Source organism: Camelus dromedarius, chromosome 12 (assembly GCF_036321535.1).
Source record: "Camelus dromedarius isolate mCamDro1 chromosome 12, mCamDro1.pat, whole genome shotgun sequence".
Classification (NCBI taxonomy): Eukaryota; Metazoa; Chordata; class Mammalia; order Artiodactyla; family Camelidae; genus Camelus; species Camelus dromedarius.
Genome location: NC_087447.1, coordinates 47,221,104 through 47,244,308, shown reverse-complemented (window position 1 = coordinate 47,244,308; position 23,205 = coordinate 47,221,104). Strand labels below are relative to the sequence as shown.

Genomic DNA, 23,205 nt, shown 5'->3' with positions numbered 1-23,205 from the left:
AAGTTCTCAGGAGCTGGCTGTCCCAGCAACGCCTACTCAGAATTTGTGAATATGAAGCTTGAAACTCCCTCTCAGGCATCTGTTTACAAGAATTGACATTTCATGAGGGGAGGGAAGATAGGCTTTGCTCTGAGGCTGAAGAAGGTTGGTGCCAGAGGAGAGACAGGAAAATTACAAAGAAATAAATAGTTATGTAATCTCTATTCCCCAGCTAGCTCAAGGTCCTTCTCCAACCAGCCATTTGGTCTAGGTAGGGCTCTTCCCTTAAGTCTAAAGATGGAACATATAAACCAGACTTAAGCCAAATGATACATGACACTCACTAGTGACATTGTTGGTTAAAAGTGAGGAGGGTGTAGCTCAGTGGTAGAGTGAGTGCCTAGCATGCATGAGGTCCTGGGTTCAATCCCCAGTACCTCCACTAAAACAAATAAATAAACCTAAAGTGAGATTGAGACTGGTAAAATATACTTAATAAGAATGTTAAAAAAAAAAAAAAAAGGGAAGGGATCAAGGTTAATTAATAGAAATAAGATGCACAAAGTTAGTAAATTCAGGTTATTGTGTACAGGTCACCAAGTCCTTCCCAAGAGTCAGTCAAAAGGAGGAGAGAGGTTTCCACATTGCTTGGGAAAAAAGTGTCTGGGCTAGCTGTGTGTTGCTGGACAGGCTCAAAAAAGTGCAAAGGCAGTTAAAGTAAAAAAAAAAAAAGTAGTCAGGATAACAACAAAAAAAGAACAGTAGATTATGAGAAATGTCAAGAAATTTAAAATAGACTACTTTTTGTAAGAAGGTAAAGAATTAAAGAGTTATGTAAAGTAAGGTGAAGGAAGGACAAGAAAAGTAAAAGGATATAAAGGATTGTCTACATTTAAAGGTGTCCTAGAAATAATAGACATGATGCTGGCAAAGAAAAACTGTCCCCTGCCAGAACACAGAACCAAAAGACTGAAAAAACAGGTTGGCCTAACATCCCCACCTCAAGATCTCCTAGGGTGGAGAACATCCAGTGCTAATATCATTATGACCTGCAGGGGGCAGTGTGTGCTCACTCAGCTAGGGTGAGGCTACTTCTAATGTCCTCAAGGCCTCCCTGTCAGCTGAAGGCAGGAGGGGGGAGCCTGTGCATTCAGAGCAGGACCCATCCTCACTGCAGGACTCCATGCCTCCTTCAGCAGCACTGAGTGGGCACTCCAGATGTGCTTACTTTGGGCAAGGGCTCACACTTCTTTTCTTCTGCACACTCGCAGCTGCTTCATCACTCTGCTTGGGGCCCATCAGGATAAATCTCACTGGGCCCTTTAGCCCTGCGCATGTAGTCACCCGAATCATCCTCATTCCCCAGCTCTAATCCCCTTTCAGCTTGTATATCACCTTTTCTGACCCCAGGTCCATAACTCCTCACCAACTGAAACCTGTCCACTGTGCCCCTGGAGCTCAAGGTCATTCATCAGCAGAATATTCGGCATCCTCACCATCTTTCATGCATGTTCTCTTCATCTTGCTCTGCAATGTAATTCTCTTCTGAGGGTACTGCTTTCTTGTGCAGTCCTCTCAAGAGGTAGTTGCTTTGCTGCTCTCCTACAGCCCTTGTATCGCTGGGCCTGGAGGTGAGTTACCTGCTGTCTGTATTCCCCACTGCTAATCTTAAATGCCCTCTCTTCCACACATGAAGAAAATGTGCTCCACAACCCATCTTGTGGGGGGATTTATGACCCCCTCCCTCATGCTTTGAAGATATTAGCTGCTGGATCACTGTCTCCAATATGCCAACATCATTGTGGATTTTTGTATCTACACTGATGATTATTCCCATGCCTTAGTATCTAATAAGTTTCTTGATACTGTCTTCTCCATGAATTTGTTTTCCAGTCTCCCTGAGTTTTATTCTAGAGCTTGTCATTACAATAACCTCAATCCCACCACAATTTCAATTTCAGATATTCCAGTCCCTGACCACACCTCTTTCCTAACCCAGACTTCCCAGAAGACAGAGCCAGCCTGAGGCAAAGCATGTGTGCTGATGCTTTATGGGGAAGGAAGCAAGAGTGAGGAAACTGGAGCCATCAGGCTGGGAAGTTGGGAGAACCATCTGCAAGGTGGTGCTTTACTTAACCGGCACCACCTTCACAAGCAGGCTCAACTGGGTTGCTCTCAGGGCAGCACCAGAAGAGCCACAGAGAACCACTGCATCTAAAACCAACCCATTGAGGGAGGAAAAGGAAGCCATTTATCTACTTCCAGTTCCCTGGTAGAAACACACACACACACACACACACATACACGCAAATAGAAATGTGTTAAGGCCTGAGACTACAGAACAGGAAACCTGAATTCTGCAAGTGGGTCATTGGGAATAATGGTGATCAGAGACAATTATACTTCTACCACCTAGTAGTTGCCCATACCTACAAATTTCTAGATATTGAAGAAACAGAACTATCCTCCTCCCCAACTTCACAACAGTAATGCATTCCTGAGGGAACTGTAAAGATTAGTACCACCTACAGAGTTTGAAAGATGCGAAGTAGTCATTCCTACCAGGATCTCATTTAATTTGTCGTTTTGGCACATGCAAAAGCTTGATGGATTTTGGAGAATAACCATGGTTTATTATCAACGTTATCATGTGGTGAATCCAATTACAGCTGCAATCTGGTTGTGGTATCTTTATTGGAGCAAATCAATATAGCCTTTGACATCTGAAGAATGTTTTCTTTTTAACCCCAAAGCAGTCTGCCTTCATGTGGCATGACAGCTGTATTACTTCCATATTTTTCCTCAGGCCTATGTCAACCTCCTGCTCTCAGGGCATAATATAGGCAGAGGGGGTCTCGATCATCTTGAGAGCCCAGAACATTGTTCTGGTCCATTACGTTGATGATGTTATGCTAATTGGACCAACTGCACAGGAAGTAGCAAGGATTCCAGATACTTTGGTAGAACACATACATTCCAGAGGATGAGGAGAGAAACCCTGTGAAAATTTGGGGACCTGACACATAGATAAAGCTTCTAGTGGTCCCATTGCCTGGGACATGTTGAAAAGTAACTTTTAAAATGAGAGACAGGTTGCTTCACTTTGCATTGACCACATGAATCAAGAGGCACAAAGCATGGTGCCTGTTGAGATTTTGGAGACAAAATATATGTTCTTCATTCGAGCATGTTGCTCCAACCCATTTACCAAATGACCCATAAGGTTGCCAGTTTCAAGTAGGGCCCAGAGCCAGAAAAGGCTCTGCAGCAGGTCTAAGTTGTTCAAGCTGCCCTGCTGCTTGGGTCTTGAGACCCAGCAGACCCAATGGGATGGGAAGCAAAAGCGAAATTGTGTAGGAAGCCTCTGTCAAAAACCCCAGTAAGAGAATCACAGTGCAGACCCTTACGGGTTTGAAGTAAAATTACGACCCCTTTTGCTGGCTATCCTCCACTTGAAAAGCAAATCCTTACTTGCCACTGGGTTGTCGTAGATATTAAATCTCAAAAAATGAAACATAAAGTAGTGACACAGGCAGATTCCTATTTGAGGTGGGATGCTGTCAGCTCTCATCAGAAACTGAATTTGCCTGCACCTTGATCATTGGACTTCTAGATTCCAGAACTGTGAGAAAATAAATGTCTGGATTTTTTTCCTAATTTTTAATTTTTTGTGGGGGTAGGTAATTAGATATGTATGTATATATGTATTTAAATGAAAGGGGATACTGGGGATTGAACTCAGGACCTAGTGCAACATAAGTGTGCACTCTGCCACTGAGCTATACTCTCCCCCAAATGTCTGTGGTATTTTGTTATGGCAGCCCTAGCAAACTGATACATAGATAGGGGCATATCAGAGAGATTGTGGGTTCAATTCTAGACCATTGCAATAAATATTGCAATAAATCGAGTCATACGAATTTTTTGGTTTCCCAGTGCATACGAAAGTTATGTTAGCACTATACTGTTGAGAGTTTGGAATTTGCAGATACGCAATACTATATATAATATAGATAAACAGCAAGGTCCTACTGTATGGCACAGGGAACTATATTCAATACCTTGTTATAGCCTATAATAAAAAAGAATATGAAAAAGAATATATTTGTATAACTGAATCACTATGCTGTACACCAGAAATTAACACAACATATGTACTGACTATACTTCAATTTAAAACAATAAATAAATAAAAATAATTAAAAAGCACTATACTGTAGCCTATTAAGTGTGTAAGGGCATTATATCTAAAAACCAATGTACGTACCTTAATTAAATAATCCTTAATTGCTAAAAAACAATTCTAAGCATCATCTGACAACCCAGGGTTGCCACAAACTATCAATTTGTAAAAAACGCAATATCTGCAAAGTGCAATAAAACGAGGTCTGCCATTACAAGCCTCTTGTCAGTTATATGTATTGCAAATACTGTCTCCCTCCTCAGCTCCTTGCAAGCTCCACTGAGCGCCTGTTGTGGTTACCATTCACCATGTAACAAGTAATAGATAGTAACAAACCCTTACCCCAAAACTTAATGACTTAAAACAACAATAATCGTTTATCTTGATCATGATTCTGCAATTTGGGCAATGTTTGATGGGGACACTTCATCTCTTTACCACACAGCAGGGGAGGTTAGCCAGGGAGGTTTGACTGGGGCTGGAGAATCCACTTCTAAGGGAGTCACTCATGCTGCTGGCCAGAGGGTGCTGGCTGTCATCCGGTTGCTCAGCTAGTGCTGTAGGCCAAGGGCCTCAGTTCCTCCCTACCTGGGCTTCTTCATGGGTCTGCTTGACTTCCTCACAGAATGGCAGCTAAAGTCCAAGAACAAGTATTCCAGTAGACAGGAAGTGGAGGCTCCCAGTGTCTTGAGATCTGAGCCTGGACACAGGTCTGTTCCGTTCAGGCAGCCACAGAGCCTCCCCAGATTCAAGGGGAGGGACAGAGACCCTCCCCATCACTTCTTGATGGAAAAGTATTAAAGAATTTTTGGATACCACAGCACCTAAATATTTTGTTTCTTGGATTTGCAGCGTTTTTCTCTGCAGGCCCGTGATATCAAAGGAAGGACCCTGATACTACTAATAAATGATACTCGTGCTCCCACATCCAGACTTCCAGGAATTTCTCATGTCTCCTACTCTCTACCTATGCCAGCTCCTCAAGGACACTTCCTCACCCTTGGTTGTGGCTTGTTTTTCTGATCTCCGGAGCTGAAGACCTTCTTGCTATCCACTACACCATCACAGCAACTAGTCATCTGAAGTGTGCATCACCTCTGTAGAAAAAATTTAAATTCCTTAGCGCTGCTTATAAGGCTTCTCACAGGCTAATTCCAACCTACCTTTCAGCCTCATCTCCCCCTATTTGATCTCTTCTGTCCCATGGATTCCTGAGTTCTTGACAGCCCAGAGGGGTAGGTTTTCTGACAAGAGAAATAATAATAATATTATTAATAATAATGCAGTAACTTGGTGCTTTTGTATGCTTAACTCTATTGGAAATGCCAGTCACTCTTTACCTAACGCAGTAGTTCTTAGATATTTTGGTCTCAGGAGTCATTTACACTCTTAAGGGAGTTGAGGTTTAACAAAATTAATAATGTTTAAAACTTGGTCAAGGACATTTTTAAGTGAAAGTGGCCTTTTACTGCAAAGGCATGGCTGAAGAATAGAATGACTTGTGCAGTTTGGTGCCTCTGCTCTGATTCATACTGAAGCGCCAGCATCTTTCCCCACCCCCCTCTTTTGCACTATCAATGTAAATGTCAATACAGTGAAAAAGGCAAATATCAGTATTATTATAAAAAGAGTTTGACCTTGTAAATTTTCTTTTTTAGATTTTTTTTTTTTGGTGGGGGGAGGTAATTAGGTTTGTTTGTTTGTTTGTTTTTAGAGGAGGTATTGGGGATTGAACCCGGGACCTCATGCGTGCTGAGCATGCACTCTACCACTGAGCTGTACCCACCCTCCCTAACTATACCCCCCACCCCTATAAATTCTTTCCAAAGGTTTGGGAACCCCCGGCAGTCCAAAGATGACACTTTGAAAACAACTGACCTCACAAGCTCCTGTTCATTCTCCAAAGCCTGCTTGAATGTTTCCTCCCTTGAGAAGCTTGGATTGTGTCGCCTAGGCATAGTTAGTTGCTTTCCCTCTAGACTCCCATGGCTCCCTGAACTTACTTCCATTTAAGAATTTATAATAAAAAAATTACCCTAGGGGTAGAGATTAACAGAAGGTTTCTCACCAAGAGCAGTTCCAGTAGACCAGAAGATGAGGACACAGTTTGCATTGGGATGATGAGAGAATGAGAACTGAGTTATAAGATGTGGGCTATCTTTTGAAAAGCTTGACTGAGAGAGAGCAGAGGTCACGCCACCTAGAGCAGTGACTCTTATCCAGGCACTCTCACTGACCGGGAGTTCACTGCCCTGTTAAATAATTATCTGATTTCCCCCACTAGACTAACAGTTGGATGGGTTCTATTTCTGCCTCATCCTTTTGTCTGCTCCTGTCCCCCAGCACTCAACACAGTAGCTAGTACATAGCACATTGAATAGTCAATGAATGAATAAATGAATGGTGTTATAAATTTTGGTAATCATGGAGATGTACTGCTCAGACACCCCTTCAAGGAAGGACTTGCTACTCAGATGCAGAGAATGTAGTCAGTAGACAGACTAGTGGCCAGCTCTTTAAGGGTCTGCCTAAGCAGCCCTCACCGGTGATGGAGTGAGGTGCTGGTGATGGCAGTGGTGGATGGAAGGAGATTAAGACCTGGCTATTTATGTCAGACATAGGGCACTCTGACAGACAGCACTCCAGAATAACTCTGGTCTGGCCAAGGCATGGGCAACTCAGTACTGCAGTTTGATTTCTTCCTCTGCTCAACCCTGCTTCCTATCTCCCCCTGCTTCTCTTTACATGTGTTGATCCTGTTAAAAAACAAAATTCAACTAAGTAAATTTTAAAGATCTTATCTGCTTTATTTAACAATTCGTGAATCAGGCATCCTCCAATCTAGCAGATAGAAAGGAGTACAAAATGAAAGACTTTTAGAGGCCAAAGGGAGCAGAAACAAATCAGTTACAGTAGGCGAAAAAGCAGATCGGTTATTGCAAGGTTACTTTCCCTACAGGGGCTGCCAGGGATTTATCAAGCAGATTACCCTTTTAATGCTGATCAGGCAATTATTGATTGGCTAGTTTAAGATTCCATTTCTGGGAAAGCCAAAACTGTAATTAAGTCTCAGTTTGGTGACATGGGACTTAGCATAAGCTACTTCACTGGGGGCCCTTGTCTTGTTTTTAACAATCCCTAATTACCATCTTGCAGCCAAAACTCTATCTCAGCTTCTGCTTCTAGAGAACCCATCCTGTGACAGGAGACAAAGGAACTTGCTCCACTATCCAAGCAAGACAGAGGTGAGACTGGAGGAAGGAGTAGGAGTTTAAGTGCCCAGAGAGAAGGGCCAGCCAAGTAGATTCGTGGCCAGAATTCACTCTCCTTCCTATCAAAAATATGTGCTCTAGAGTATGTTCCTTTGCCTTGAGTCTTCTTCTGTCATCTTCCTAGTAAAATTATATTTGAAGAATGTCAAATATTTCAGATAAATGACAGGGAAATAGATTTGCATTGTGCTTGTCCAGTTAGACACCAGAGCCCCTTCAAGCTTGGAGAGGTGGTGGTGGTGGAGATCCCACCCAGGGAAGGGCTAAGTGTGCACCCAGGCAACTGGGAATTCCTTCCCTTGGGGAGCATTCCCACTGATATAGGAAAAAGAATGGCGGGAGGGGCGTGAGAGGATGGCTGTGTCCCAGGTCTCAGCTGAGTCCCTGGGACTCACCCCACCAAGTTAGGGTTTTTGGCTTCGTGTAGGAAAAAAACTTAAGAATGAGCCACAGTTGAATAATAGATTTATTTAGAGAGATGTACACGGTATGTGTTTGTGGGGGGGTTAGTTAAAGTAAAGGTAGATATACACTCCGTAGACAGAGTGTGGGTCATCTTGGAAGGTGAAGAAGCGTGAGGTATAGTGTTGCTAGTTTTTATATGCTAACAAGTGAGGGGATTATTCCAACTACTTTGGGGAAGGGGCAGGGATTCCCAGAAATTGGGCCACCACCCTCTCCTTGACCTTTCATGGTTAGCTTCAGAACTGTCATGGTGCCTGTGGGTGTGTCATTCACCATGTTAATGAAGCTCAAGTCCACTGAAGGCTGAATCTCCTGCCATCGTGGGCCTCCAGGTCTATTGGGAGTTGACTTTTCCACCATCTTGGTGCTGATTGTTATGTCATTCCTTTAATGGCTGTGTCCTGCTCCCTTCCCTGCTGTTTTACCACCTCACTCTCATTTGTCTGTGGTGTTTGTTCAGTTATGAGAGAATTCACCCTCCCACCCCATGTCGGAATGTGTCAGTTTGACTCAGCACTGTGATAACTGCTCCTTTTGATTCTTCTCTTCCTCCAGACTTCAGGCAAACTTCAGAAGTGTCTATTTCATGTGGCTCTTCTGTTTTTTCCCCTGCCAGCCAGGATTTTGTAGGGTTTAAGAGCCTGGGCTTTGGATTCAGAACATAAGAGCCCCAGTTTTGTCATTTACAACCTGGGTGACACTAGTTAAATTACTTAACCTTGTGCTTGCTTTGGCAGCACATATACTAAAATTGGAATGATAACAGAGATTAGCCTGGCCCCAGCCCAAGGATAACACCCAAATTCATGAAGCGTTTCATATTTTTAAGAATATATATATTCATGATTTCTTCAAAAACCTTTTCAATCCCCTTTGATCTTTCTTCCCCTTCTGGGACCCCTATTATGCGAAGATTGGCACACTTTATATTATCCCATAGGTCCCTTATGGGTTCACAGTGAGAATGAGAGGAAGTGGTGGAATCACTTAGTCCTGGGTTCAAGTTCTTGGCGCATTACATACTTGCTGAGAGAACCTAGTAAATTGTTTAACATCTCTGGTTAAGCCTCATTTCTCACCTCTTAGCCCCTCCTACTCCACACTTCAGCCACACTGAACACACAGTTCCTCAAACATGCATTACACAAAAGAAAAATGTACTGTCTTCGTGGATTTGCCTATAGCGTTCCCTTTACCTACAGTGATGTGTTCTGCCAGTGCCCCCACCCTACACCAGCTGCACTAGTGCCTTTCATCTGGCCCATTCTTGCTCCTCCTTCAGAGCTTAGCTCAGATGTCACTTCCCTGACCACTCAGCCTGCTGTGTGCTCCCAGGGAAACCTGAGTTGTCTCTGTTGGAACACTTACCATTCTATATTGATATTCCCTGTTAACGGCAGACCCTCCCCAGCTCCATGCCTCATTCGCGACAGCAGTTTCAGTACCTGGTGCCTCACAGCTATTCAGTAAACGAAGTGAAATATTGAAACTTTGTCAGGTTTGAAGAGTTGGACAAATGCCATAAAGGGTAGGCATTCAACAAATATTTGTTGAGAGGAATGGAGTAGAATGGAATAGTGAAAATTCTGATTATGCTGTTTTGCCGCATTATGTTTAAAAGTCCACAAGATGTTAGTGTTTCTACCCGAGAAAAAATAAGGCAGTAGCCTCAGAGTCCAAGCACTCTCACTTCCTGATGCCAGAAATTAATTTAAAGTGAATATTGATATAGAAATAATAGAGATTGGTTGATTTAATTGAACAGACAATATATGTACATGCTACAAAATTCAAAATGTATACAGTGGAAAGTAAACTCTCTCTCCCGAGCTGCTTCTTTCCCTGATCCCCCAGCCCCATTTTGTCTACCCCAAGGGCAACTATTTCTATTATCCTTCCCGAGATATCCTGGATATAATCACATAAATGTATTTTTTCCCAAATAACACCAGTGATTGTATACAATACAGATGGATGTTCTGTGCCTTGATTTTTTTTACTTAAAATACCTAATTGTTCCATGGGAAAAGAGATAGGATTACCCTATTATTTTAATATTTTTTAGCTGTACCAGACACATTTACTAAGTCTTCTATTGATGGCTATTCAGGCTATTAATAATCTCTTATCATTACAAATACCCCCAAACAGTCCTCATATTACACGTGCAAGTATATCTATATTTTAAATTCCGATATTTAGGTATTGTCAGTTAGCCCTCCATGGGTCTGTACACATTAACACTTCCATCAAAAATGTGAGAATATGAATGTCCTTTTCTTCATAAACTTATCAAAGATGTGTGTGTGTGTGTGTGTATACACCTTGTTATATATATATCACTTAATATATAACTTAAGTGTGTACATACTTAAAATATATAAAATATGTATATTTGCCAATCTGATAGGTGAACCATATCTCATTGTAGTTTTAAAAAATGCATACTTTGCACAAGGCGTGGTATAAGCTAGCACAGGCTTTGCCCTTGTCTATTTACCTGTTGTATTATAGGTCTTTTTCATATTTTGTAGGAGTTCTCTGTATTATTTAGCCCTTCATTACTGTGGTATGAATATCTTTCCCAGATTGTCATTTATATTTTTCACCGTTTATGGTATTTTTCCATCAGAATTATTATTTTTTTAATTGATTTACAATGTTGTGTTAGTTTCTGGTTGACAGCATGGTGATTCAGTTATACATATATATATTCTTTTTCATTATAGGTTATTACAAGCTATTGAATATAGTTCCCTGTGCTATACAGTAGGACCTTGCTGTTTATCTATTTTGTACATGGTAGTTTGCATCTGCTAATCCCAAACTCCTAGTTTATCCCTCCCTCTCTTTCCGCTTTGGTAATCATAAGTTTGTTTTCCATGTATGTATGTTTGTCTCCATTTTGTAAATAAGTTCATTTCTTTTTTTTAGATTCCACATATAAGTGATATATATTTGTCTTTCTCTCTCTGACTTACTTCACTTAGTATGATAATCTCTGGGTCCATCATATTGCTACAAATGGCATTATTTTATTCTTTTTTATGGCTGAGGAGTATTCCATTGTATGTATATACCACATCTGCTTTATCCAGTCATCTGTCAATGGACATTTAGATTGCTTCCATGTCTTGGCTATTATAAATAGTGCTGCTGTGAACATTGGAGCGCATGTATCACTTCAAATTAGAGTTTTGTCTGGATATGTGCCCAGGAGTGGGATTGCTGTGTCATATGGTAAATCTATTTTTAGTTTTTTAAGGAATCTCCCTACTATTTCCCATAGTGGCTCCACCAAATTACACTCCAACCAACAGTGCAGGAGGGTTCCCTTTTCTCTACACCGTCTCCCAGAATTATTTTTTATGGGGTCAAATATATCAGTCTTTTCTGTTGTGGGTTCCAAGTTTTGTGTCATGCTTAGAAAGCTTCTGTACTTCAAAGTCATTTTTAAAAATTACTTTGTTTTTTTCTAGAATTTTTGTCTTTTTCACATTTCAATATTTTGATTCAGTAGGCATTTATTTTGGTGGAAGGGGTAAGATAGAAATCCATTTTTTCCGATTGGCCACCCAGTTGTCCCAACACCATTTAGTAAAGATTTCATCTTTTCCCTACTTACAGAAAATGGCAGATTTATCATAAACAAAATTCTCATCTTTAGCATAAAAAGTAGCCATGTTACCCTGCCCACAGGCCACATACTACACTTTGATTTTGTGGGAAAGAGGCATGAGAAGAAAAGGAGGTGATAGAAGAGATTTATTCAGCAAAATATTTTCCATGCATGATTTGAGTTAGTGCTTAAGATTTCTACATTTACAATATGGTACCAAAAAATCTGTCATGATAGCAATAACTTTTATCATCAGGAAAAGATTAAATTATATTCACCATCTTCTATTTGTTAATACAGGAACTTGTGCAATGTGTTTGAGAAAAAATAATGCAGAGTATTTTTCATACACACCCGTACACACACAAACACAAAACACACACACGTTTCCTTCCTCAGGAAAGCAAGTTGTGTAATGGCTAAGAGTTTGGGCTCTGAGTCAGACAAACCTAACTCATAGGGTTAATGTAAGAAATATTTGTTCATACAGAGTGTTCATTAGCACAGTGCCTGACTCAGAATAAATCTCAGCATTCAGTAGCTATCAACTTCTCTTTTCGTAAGATGCTTAGATAAGTTTCTCCAAGATTTCTCAGATGTGGTTTACATGCTATCACTGGGGTATTTTGCATTCATCAACTAAAGAGATCGCATGAAAAAACATATCCAGCAAAATCTGGGAGAAACTTATCTGAGTATATAAATAATACTTGCAGGTAGGTTATTTAGCACAGTGGCTGGAACATAGTAAATTTTTAATAAAATTTAGCTGCTATTATTACTAAAAAGTCCATTCATCTCACTTATTCAAAGAAGAGCTGTGGGAGAGTGGGCAGTGAGGTAGGAGTATGACAGTATCCAGTAGGATCCACAGGAAGTAGATTCTGTGTCTCCAGACCCTATCATTGACCCCTAGGTATGGTACTAGATACATATTTAAAATTTTATTTTTTTATTTTTTATTGACGTATAGCTGATTTACAATGCTGTGTTAATTTCTGGTGTAAAACATAGTGATTCTATTATACATATATATATATTCTTTTTTATATAGGTTATTACAAGTTATTTAATATAGTTCCCAGTTAGGACCTTGTTGTTTATCTGTTCTGTATATAGTAGTTTGTACCTGCTAATCCCAAACTCCTTTAATTTATCTCTTCCTCCCCTCTTCCCCTCTGGTAACCACAAATTTGTTTTCTATTGCTGTGGGTCTGTTTTGTTTTTGTAAATAAGTTCATTTGTGTCATTTTTAAAGATTTCACATACAAGTGATATCATATGGTATTTGTCTTTCTCTGACTTCACTTAGTATGGTAATCTCTGGGTCCATCCATGTTGCTGCAAATGGCATTATTTTATTCTTTTTTTATGGCTGAGGAGTATTCCATTGTATAAATATACCACAACTTCTTTATCCATTCATTTGTCAATGGACATTTAGGTTGCGATACTAAATATATTTTAAAAGATCTTTGAGTCATTAAGGCTAACCAAAATGGACTACTTATCAGTCACTCTTGATATTTGAAAGAATACCTTATTTTTAAATTGTATCTTTTGCTGCTGTTAGTTGACCATATAAATTCTAGGGAAAAAGTGTTCGTGAGTGTTTCCACTGGAACACTATGAAAAGATCTGGGGTTCTAGCCACCATCATCCATGCAACATGAAGTTTCTTTGAAAACTAGTATATTTTACCTTCAAAAGAATCATGCAAATTTTGTATGTTAATTCATATGATACAGTGCTCTTTGAACTGAATGACCCTTCACCCAAGATGGAGAGCAGCATGAGGTGGAGGAAGTAGGCCTTGGAATCACACAGACTAGACTGGCATCCTGTAAAGCCATTACTCACTAGTTGTATGACATGGACAAGTCACTGAATCTCTCTAAATCTCAGTTTCTCTGCCTGTAAAATGGGGGGCAAAATCCCATCTTATTGTCACAATTCAATGAAAATGTACATGCCTTCTCTGTGCCAGATACTGTGCAAGGTGTTTGGGATACATAAATGAGGAAGACATGGACCCTACCCTCAAGGAGTTGACTCCAGTAAAGATGCTCAGTAAATATTTTGTTGACTGGACTACTAAATAGATCCTTGATGCACATCAGTTTCTTCTCCATTTCCCCTACCTAACCTATCTACCAACTTAATCTGAGGAAGAAATTAGACTGAATTACATTTCCTTTTTAAAAATGTTTTATTTGAATTCTTTTTAGACTTACAGAAAGGTTACAAAAATGGTACAAAGAGTTCACTTATATCCCCCACTCTACTTTCCCATTGTTAACATCTTAAATAACCACAGGACAGTGATTCAGAATGAGAAATCAATATTTGTACAATATTATTAACCAAACAATAGAATTTACTTGAAAAATCACTATTTTTCCATGAATTTTTTTTCTGCCTCCAGATCCTATCCACCACCATACAAGGTATTTAGTTTTTATTCCTCCTTAATCTCCTCCAGTATGTTACAGCTTTTCAGTCTTTCCTTATCTTTCATGACCTTGACACTTTTGAAGAGCACCATAGTAGTCAGAATTCTAAGATGACCCCTAAGATTCCTCCCTCAGGGAGTGCATGCCTTATACACACTTTGAGGGCAAGAAGAAACTGTGAATATGAAGAGCTGTCACTTCCATGATTACATTACTTATCAGTTGTCTGATTTATCAAAAGAGAGGTTACCTGGGTGGATCTGACCTAATCAGGTGAGCCCTTAAAAATGATGGGGCCCTTCCTGTCATCAGAGAGATTGTAAATGTGAGTGGGTTCAAGGCGGTGGTCACATGGCAAAGACCTGAGCGGTCCCCATCTGCTGACACCCAGCAACAAAATGGAGACCTCAGTCCTACAGGTGCTAGGGAATGATTTCCTAGGGGAGCTTGGAAATGTACTTTTCTCTAGTTGAGCCTTCAAATGCAAATACAGCTAGCAGACACCTTGATTTCAGTTTTGTGAGACCCTGAACAAAGGACTCCTGACCGACAGAAACTGATATTAAATGAGTGTTCTTTTAAGCTGCCAAATTTATGGTGATTTGTTATGCAGCAATAGAAAACTAATACAAATATTGATCAGTTATTTGTAGAATGGCTCTCATTTTGGGTTTGTCTGATGTTGTCTCATGATTGGAGTAAGGTTATGTGTTCTTGGCAAGAATGCCACAAAAATGATATTTTGTTCTCAGTACATCATATCAAGGGATTCACGATGCCTGTGACTTATTACTGGCAATGTTTACCTTAATCACTTCGTTAAGTTGATGTCTCCATGGTTTCTCTACCATAAAGTTTTTGTAGTTGGTAAGTATCTTGCTGGGGATACTTGGAAACTTTACAAGTCCTATTTGTCCTCAAACTTTTACCCACTAATTTTAGCATCATCTATGGATCTTGCCTGAAATATTTATAACTGTGGCATTTCCCTAATGGTGACTTCTATTTCCTTCTAACTTCTTATGTTAATTCAGTTTCTACTGTAAGAAAGAGCTGTCTCTTTCCCCAACTCCTCCCCCATTTATCTATTTATATATTTGTTTATATCAGTATGGCCTCATGATATTTGTTTTACTTTGTGGATGAAATTCCCATACTATCATTTTTTATCTAATTGGTCCAGCTTTGGTCATCAGGAGCTCCTTCAAATTGGCTCCTGTGTTCCTTTCACAAGCCTGTATTGGGTTTTTCTTTGCTTACTTTCTGGCACACAGGATAGTCCTGGGTCATCTCATAGTTTCCCTGCCCCAGTCCTGAAAATAACCATTTCTCCAAGGAGAACTGGTTCTTTTTATTGGACGGCAGTGTTTAGATCTGGGTGCTAGGTGTATTCAGTGTTTAAGATATCATTGCTTCCAGACCCTCTCAGGAGACAGAGAGAGGTAACATGTGGAATGTACTAACCCATACATATTTATATATCTGTAATTCTGTATTGATCTATCTGTATATATTTAAAACCTTGAGTTTATACTGATACCCCCTAATTCCAATCCAATACCACAAGGTTCGTTTTAGCTTTCTGTCTTTCCTTGTTTATAATTTCTTTCTCTAACAGTGAAAAACTCAGCTTTCATTATCTACTATCTAATAAATTATTTGTTAAAAAATATGTGTTGTTGTTGAGGCGGGAAGCCCCATAAAAAGACCGGCAGGACCACTGGTCCCCTCCAAGCACCGTCCGGTTCCCTGGCCCAGAGGCTTTATCTCACTTTTTGCCTCTAAAGCGGCTAACTTACACCTAGAATTCTATTGGTTCCCTGAGCTCACTTCTGACTGGTTATTTCCTTCACTCCTGATTGGTTATTACTCTCACTTCTGATAGGTTATTACTCTCATTCCTGATTGGTTATTACTCTCACTTCTGATTGGTCCACTTCCCTAACTTCTGATTGGTCCATTTGTAGTGTTTCATTTGCATGGAGCTTACTCCTGATTGGTCTATTTCTACAAAGCTTGTTCCTGGTTGGTCAACTTCTGTTGTACTTATTTGCATATGATGTTGCAAAGTGTAAAACTGGCAGCCTATAAAAGGCCTGTGTAACCCTACAGAGGAGGTCCAGACCTTAAAGTATAAACTCATTTGGGCCTGCTGGCATAATAAACCTGAGTTCTCCAACTCTCCCAGTGCTGTTTGGTCTCTGGCCTGGATCCAGGTTGCTGTCACAACTGAGCTGTAACTCTGAGCTGTAACACATTTTTCCACAACATTGTTTTTCAGGAATAGTGTTTTCCTCAGAAGAATGGTCTCCAACTCTACTCTGGAGGTAGGTGACCACAGCAACTGCATTGATCCTTCACTTTATACCTCTTCCTAAACCCCACTCCAGTATTCCCCTAGTCACCTAATTACAAACTAAAAAAAGCTGGAGTTCTCTGTCCCCTAACCCAAGAGCCAGAAGCTTAGGACCCAGGTAGGGTAACTGGAACTTGACATAAATCTTTGCTTTCTAAGCAGACCAGAAGGAAGTCATCCCTAGTTGAAGATCTTTTAAAACGTCACCACTGTGACCTAGGGGGTTTTGAATTGGTTATTGAAGATGGAGAAGTCACTGAGTCCTGCTTGATTCTAGTGAGTGTTCTCTCATGCTCCCCTACTACTTTCCACTCAGCCAGACGTTGATCGTTTAAGCTCTCAGTACTCCCTACCAAATGCTGATAGTGATTCAGCCCTGCCTTGCTCCCTTCATGGATGTTATTTGTGAAAATCAAATGAGAGAATCAATGGGTATGTGCTTTGAAAATTATGCAGGTCTAAGTAAACTGAAGGGCCCTGAAATGTGTCTGCAGCAGGGGTTTGAACTGTCCACACTCAGATGCACTCTGTCTTGGACCAGCCTGGTAGTGGGAGCTCAGGGACTGCTGTTCCTCCTGTGGCCAACTCTTAAGTTGGGAGGGAGAAGCTGCTATAGTGAAGAGAGTGGCTAAAAAGACAAGATATCCTGGGAATCTCTTAAAATAGGAAGATCAAAATGCTTTGACTATTGAGTACTTTCAAAATATTGACTCATTCAACAGCTATTTGCTGAGTGCGTTTATTAAGGGATGAGGAAATGAGAAACTCCGTCTCTGCCCTAAAGAAGTTTAGAGTAGGGAATACAATAAACCCTTAGAGCAGGGAATACAGTAACTGCCATTTCTTGAAGACCTACTGTGAGCCAAGAACAGTGGTGGTTTACATATTATCTCATTTAATACAACCGATTGTCTTGAAGGTAGGTATCATTATCTTTGATAATAATGAGAAAATTAACAATCAGGCAAAGAAGTTTGTCCAAAGTCACACGTGTAGTCAATACAAGAGTCAAAATTGAAACCCAGGTCTGCCTGCACTCTTAAGCTCATTTTCCCTGCACTAATAAGCTGAGAGTAATCCATTTACTGAACAAATATTTGAGTGCTTCTTTTCATTCCAGTCTGTTCTGGGTGCTAGTGATATTAAAGTGAAAAAACAAAGCCCCTATCCCGTGGAACTTACTTATACTGGGGAAAGACAATAAACCAAACAAACATTTAGTGTGTCAGGTGGCAAGTGTTATGAAGACAAAATAGCAGTATAAGAAAGATGCGAGAAGGAAGATTGTTAATTTAAACAGAACTGTCAGGGAAGGCTCTGATAATGTGAAGTTTAAAGTGCAGGAGCAGGAGATAGAACTGGCATAAAGAAGAGGTTCCTCCTTTGCCTGCCTGTGGGTTTAGTCTGGAGAAGAGGAGGCTTGGAATCAGAAGATTTGAGCTTTATTTATTGACTTACTGACAAATTCTTCCACTTTTAAGACTAAATTCCCTTTCCTGTAGACAGGAATAATAGTTCTTGCCCAGCTTCCCACACGCAGCTGCCATGAGGATGAGATGAGGTAGCACCCATGAAAGCCCAGCCCTCTCAAGGCATCAGCTTATCAACCGAAAAAAACTTGCGTAGGAAAAGAAAAGGAATTCCTATTTTGGTGCACCGGTTACCCTAGATAACTTTTTGAAAAGCTGTCCTGAGCTGAAAAGAGAAAAAGGTTAAAATAAATAAACATGTTTCAGAATTGGCGTCTGCTGAATATCCCTTTTTAATTTACACTAGTCAGAAATTTCGTCTCACGTTTTAACTAAACTTGCAAGGAGGCTCTGGGATTTGCCGCATCCCACCTATTTCCCTTCTAGTCACGCCCCCTTGCCTGAACTCCATTTCCCAACATGCCCCGGGCTCCTGTTAGTCGGCAGTCATTATGACACGCGTTCCACAGCCTTCTGGGAAGTGTAGTTCTTTGTTCCCCCAGCTGCGGAAAGATCTGGGACTGTGGACTACCACTCCCGTGAGGTAGTGCGTAACTCCACTCCACGGCGTCTTCGAACGCGCCGCGGCAGCCATGTTGGACGTGGCCAGCACAGGGGCCGGCACCAGGGGGTTGTCGAAGCAGCTGTCACGATGCTGGGGTCCCTGGTGCTGAGGAGAACAGCGCCGGCGCCGCGACTCCTCCTCCAGCTGCTTAGGTCCCCATCGCTCCGGAGCCACGGAGGTGCCACCGACCGGAGTGTGACTACAGGCGGCTGCGGAGCGTCTCAGTGGCTAAGGGCTGCCGTCGGGGGGCGCCCTGGACCGTCGCCGGCCTTACTCACCAGAGGAGGGGCAGCCACCGGGGGGCGCCAGAGAGGACGCACCGCGACCCCGTGCTTCGCAGCCGCCACATGGGGACACCTTCCTATCCCGGAAGACACACTCTCTGGACCGGACAGCTGGAATGGGGTCCTCAGCAGGGCCGGATTGGGCGTGTGGGCCCTGGCCACAGCGCTTGTGGTACATTGTTACAGCAAGAGTCCGTCCAACAAGGGTGATTATCGGGACAGTTTGGGTTCGTGAACGAGAGAGGCGGGGAGAATGTCCTGACTCCGTATCTTTGGAGGGTGGAAGTTGGTTATAGATTTTAGACCACCAGAGCCTCAGTCCTGGAGGGACTCAGGCATCATCTGGTCTCAGGGCGGGCTGGAGAGCTCAGTGCCTTTGAGTTGTGTGATATCCCAAATTATACAACTATTATTATATGGTGATACAGTTACAGGTCAGCCTTCCTTCTTTGAGCATCACTTGATTTATCTGTACAATGGGAGCATTGGACTGAACATCTAAAATGGGAGCATAGTCCTCTTCTCTAATGTTTCCCCTGGTCCAATTCCTCTTTTAAGAGGTCTCCAGGAAACCATATGTGTTTTAAGGGCAACCACTAGATGGTTTAGAGAAGTCGTGTCCCCCCCTCCACCCCCACCTCGTGGCCTAAGAAAGGAGGAAGAGACTTGGTTTCTTGGTTTCAGTGCCAGCTTTGGCCCTGCTCACCCCTTGCTCCTTTCTGGCTTTAGTTTCCCCACTTATACAGTGAAGGATGATTTGTCAGTACTCTTACAGTGGTGGTGTTTTGACTCCTCTTGGAGTTCAGCAGCCTGAGTCTGAGGGCTTTGCTGTGCCTGGTCTCAGGAGTGGGATGACCTTGCCATGTGGAGCAGTTGGCAGAAGAAGGAAGATAAAGTGGCTCTGTAGAGACCTAGAGCGACAACAGGGGCTGGCTGACCCAGGTTGGCATCTCACCCAGGTGTGTGGAGCCCAGCAGGGACAGGGAGGGCAGGCATAGAGCCATACTTCTGGTCTACATGAGTCCAGCCATGCAGGTTCTCAGTTCCTCACAGGAAAAGACTGAGACGTGGTGTTCCTATATTCCATGCATCCCAAGCTCTGAGACTTTGGGGCAAAGGGGGACTACCTTAATATTCATTTGTGTATTCAGCAGGATGTGGCCAGCTATAAAAGAAGGGCCTTGGACTGGGAGTAAGGACACCTGGGATCTTGTTTTGGTTCTACCTCTTGCTCCTCCTCAGCGGCCCTCTGTTTCCTCGTCTGCAAAGTAAGGGTGTTCAAATAGCACCCTGGAGGACTTTTCTCACTTAGGCATGTAACTTCCAACATTTTTCTGAATACCCTCTGTGTACCTTCTTTTGGGCTAGGTGAGGAAGTCCTAATTTAACACAATGCCAGTTAAGGGGACAGTGCAGGCAGTTAAGCCTGTAGGTCTGGTGAGTGGTCTGATAGTGTGTAATTGGGGGATTAGAAGGTCAGTAGGGTCAGGAAAGCCTTCCTGGAAGTTCGGAGAGCCCCTGGAGGATGGGGAATTTGAACTTGAGTTCTGAAGGATTAGGTAAGAGATGAAAAGGAGAGTGACATTGTGAGCTCCAAGAGAGCAGGGAGTGCATCTTATCTTATTTCAGGTTGATACTAGCTCCTCTCCCCTAATACTTTCACGTTGTTTGTCCACCAACGTGTCTGGTACTTAGTAGGTACTCAGTAAATGTGCCTTGAATTGGACTATATTCTATGCCAAGTTTTTTGGGAACAAAGGTAAAGGAGTCTCAGGTCAGCATGGCATGTACAGAGGCTAGCAGGGTAGACAGCCTGGTTGGAGGACAGTAGTCTTTGGAATGAGATGAGAGCAGATGGAATGGGGTCTGGAAGTCAGGCAGGAGGGTTTGGAAGGTTTGGAATTATCCTGAGGGCAAAGTTGATGAGCAGGGAATGCTCTGAGGCCAGTATGTTTAGATGGTTTTGGGGAAGGTGTCCAGGATCTTGCCTTAGAGTTGCTTGGGGTTTCTAGACTTGACTTTGTGGCATGTGAACCCCAGCAAAGACACCAGGGTCTGTTTACCAAAATAGGTAATGACCAAAGTCATGACCAGTTTCAACCCCTGACTTGCCAGTTACCCTATTCCCTGACTTGAAATTGTGAGCTGAGGCCTTCAGTGTGCAGTGTAGTTGATACTACCCTTTAGAAGCTGGGAATTCCTAATCTCAGCTCATTCCTTACTCCTTCTGTGACCTTGCAGAAGCCACCTCTTTCTGAAGAGTGAGTGGGGAGTAGATACAGCAGTATCTGAGGACAGCTTGTCCCCCTTCCAGATGGAGGCTGCCCAAGCTTGTCTGGGTGTGTGCTTGGAGAACAATAATGTCTTTCCTGGGGGAGATAACCACGAAAGACTTGGCCCTGGAGTCTAGGCTGTGAGGGTGGAGTGGAGGCATATGCATGTCTGAACCACAGAATTGGCTTGCTTCTGCACAGTAAGGTGGGTATCTTATTCCTCTTGTACAGATAAAGGAAATTGAGGCTCAGGAGGTTAGGTGAATTGGCCAGGTCATATAGCAAGCAAGTGACAGTCAGAATTGAGCCTGGATCTGCTCTTTCCACCCTGCTCCAGTGCTTCCTCTCTTGTTTTACTGAGTGAGTGAGTCTCTTGGCTGGACTGAGTACTCCTTGAGGTGTGGCTGTGTATGTCTGTCCACTGCCCAACAATGGAGTTCAGAACCAACTGATAGAGTGCTCCATGGGCGCTTGGTATTGGACTACTTGAAAGAATTGTGCTTCTGCTGTTGACTTGAGTTTTTTGGAGTCAGGCAATTTTTCCTTATGGCCACAAGGTGGTGCCAACAGCCTGCAGGTAGCCTAGGCCAGGCGAGGCTGAGCATTGCCTTCCTGCTAGGCCTTTTGATTCCTCAGGGACTGGAACCTTCTGCTTTGGATCTCCCTTCACTGGGCTTAGCACTGGGGTATTTGCAGATTTTGCAACCACCATTTCATTTCCTTAGGATCCTTGTGAAGCTGTCAGAGCAAGGATTATTTCCTTTATAACCAGGGAAGCTAGGGTTGAGATGGAAAGGGGCTGCCACAGCACGTGGTGAACGAGGGGCAGAGTGTGTTGGAGCCAGATCTCCTGGCTCCTTGTTGAGGCTCTCTCCACTCTCAGACGTGCTCACACCCCTTCCTGTTCCTCCTAATCCTGTCCCTCCTGCTGGGTTTGTGACCTGTGACATCAAGATTCAAAACTAGGCTGAGACACTGAAGGTGGGGGAGAAAATGGGACAAAGTAGTGGGATGATTAATAACAACAGTGGTAATCACATAAGCGTACAGAGCTTTATAGCTAATGAAGAGTGAAGGAGTTCACACATTGTTTACCATAGGCCCCACGTGTGTTAACACATTCCCGGGATCACCTGTAGGATGAACAGTGAAGAGTTTGGGCTCTGTAATAGATGTGGAAGACAAGTTAACAGAGGCTACTATGTGGGCGGGGGATGACTAGCTTTCTCTTTATATATCTTGGCATCATTTCCCTTGTTAAAGCCTATGTTTCTGAAATGTCTCCACTTCCACTGTCTCATTTGGCCCTCCAGGCAGCCCTGAGGGGTAGGTCCTGGCCAGGGATCTGACCAGTGCCCCCTCTCTCTTCAGATGCAGCCCTGATGGAAGCTGCTCGCACCAACAATGTCCAAGAAGTCAGCAGGTGAGTGTTGAACCCCAAGCCTTGCTCTCCTGTACAGGAGGGCTGAGTGGGGTGGGCCCCTTCCTCTGGTGATGAGTCTGTTTTGGAGGAAATCCTCATACTGAGCTGGGAACTGAACCCTGTAGCTTCTCTGTAGTCACCAAGTCACCTGAGCTCCTTTGGACCAGGTCAGCCTTTAGATATTTTAAGGTAGAGAGTCATCCTCTGTGTCTTTTTTCTGACCTCAAACATCCCTGGATCCTTCAGCTGTTTTGTTTTTTGCAGGGCATGGTTTGAAGCCCCTCTACATCCTGTGGGTTCTTCACTGAATCTTCTAGTTTATTCTTGTTTCTTTGTGGAATTGGCATGTGTAATTGCTTGTTGCCTAGATGGGATGCAGGTGGGCACCCGTGGAGAGGGTTAGGGATTTGGAGGGAGCTGGGTGAGACCTTTCTGCCAGGTCTTCCGGGGCTAGAGAGCCCTGCCTACAGAGCTGGGTGCACATGCTGGGCCCCTGCCCAGGGGCGGACTGCGTTTCTCCAGCCTCCCCGCCTCAGCTAGTCCCAAGGTGACTGCTTGCCATTTAGATGTGAGGCTTGTTCTTGCCCAGGGACAGGACTCAAGTCAGGCCTCAGCCTGGTACTAGGGGCAGGGTGGAGTCTGTGTCCTGCATGGATGCTCAGACCTAGGGCATCAGTATGGGGCTGTTGGTTAGGAGCAGGGGATTCATCCTTGGTGACACTAGTGGCTCCCATTAGACCTAACCTCGTCCTTTTGCATAGAGCTAGGTGGCCATAGGCTAACCCCCTTCCTTGTCTCCATGTCCACAGTTTAGACAAGAAGTCCAGTGTTTGGGGAGTCTATCTCTGCGCACCCATGGTGCTC

At 42.8% G+C, this 23,205-nt stretch overlaps 1 protein-coding gene and 1 non-coding gene across 3 annotated transcripts in view; both read left to right on the top strand.

The window, feature by feature from the left end:
• CLPB (ClpB family mitochondrial disaggregase) overlaps positions 1-23,205 on the top strand; it is a 150,879-nt gene that overhangs the window by 7,179 nt on the left and 120,495 nt on the right. The window contains exons 2-3 of one of the 2 annotated variants that reach the window (XM_064492668.1): positions 16,253-16,298; positions 22,290-22,341. In XM_064492668.1, coding sequence (XP_064348738.1) covers positions 22,301-22,341 — 41 coding nt within the window. In that variant the 5' untranslated portion in view covers positions 16,253-16,298; positions 22,290-22,300. Of the gene's footprint in view, positions 1-16,252; positions 16,299-18,384; positions 18,852-22,289; positions 22,342-23,205 lie in introns of those variants that run through there. The other variant, XM_010989160.3, reaches the window with a different exon arrangement.
• LOC116155538 (U6 spliceosomal RNA) lies at positions 8,621-8,725 on the top strand. Its single transcript, XR_004139423.1, has one exon. It is a non-coding gene; the product is annotated as a U6 spliceosomal RNA (small nuclear RNA).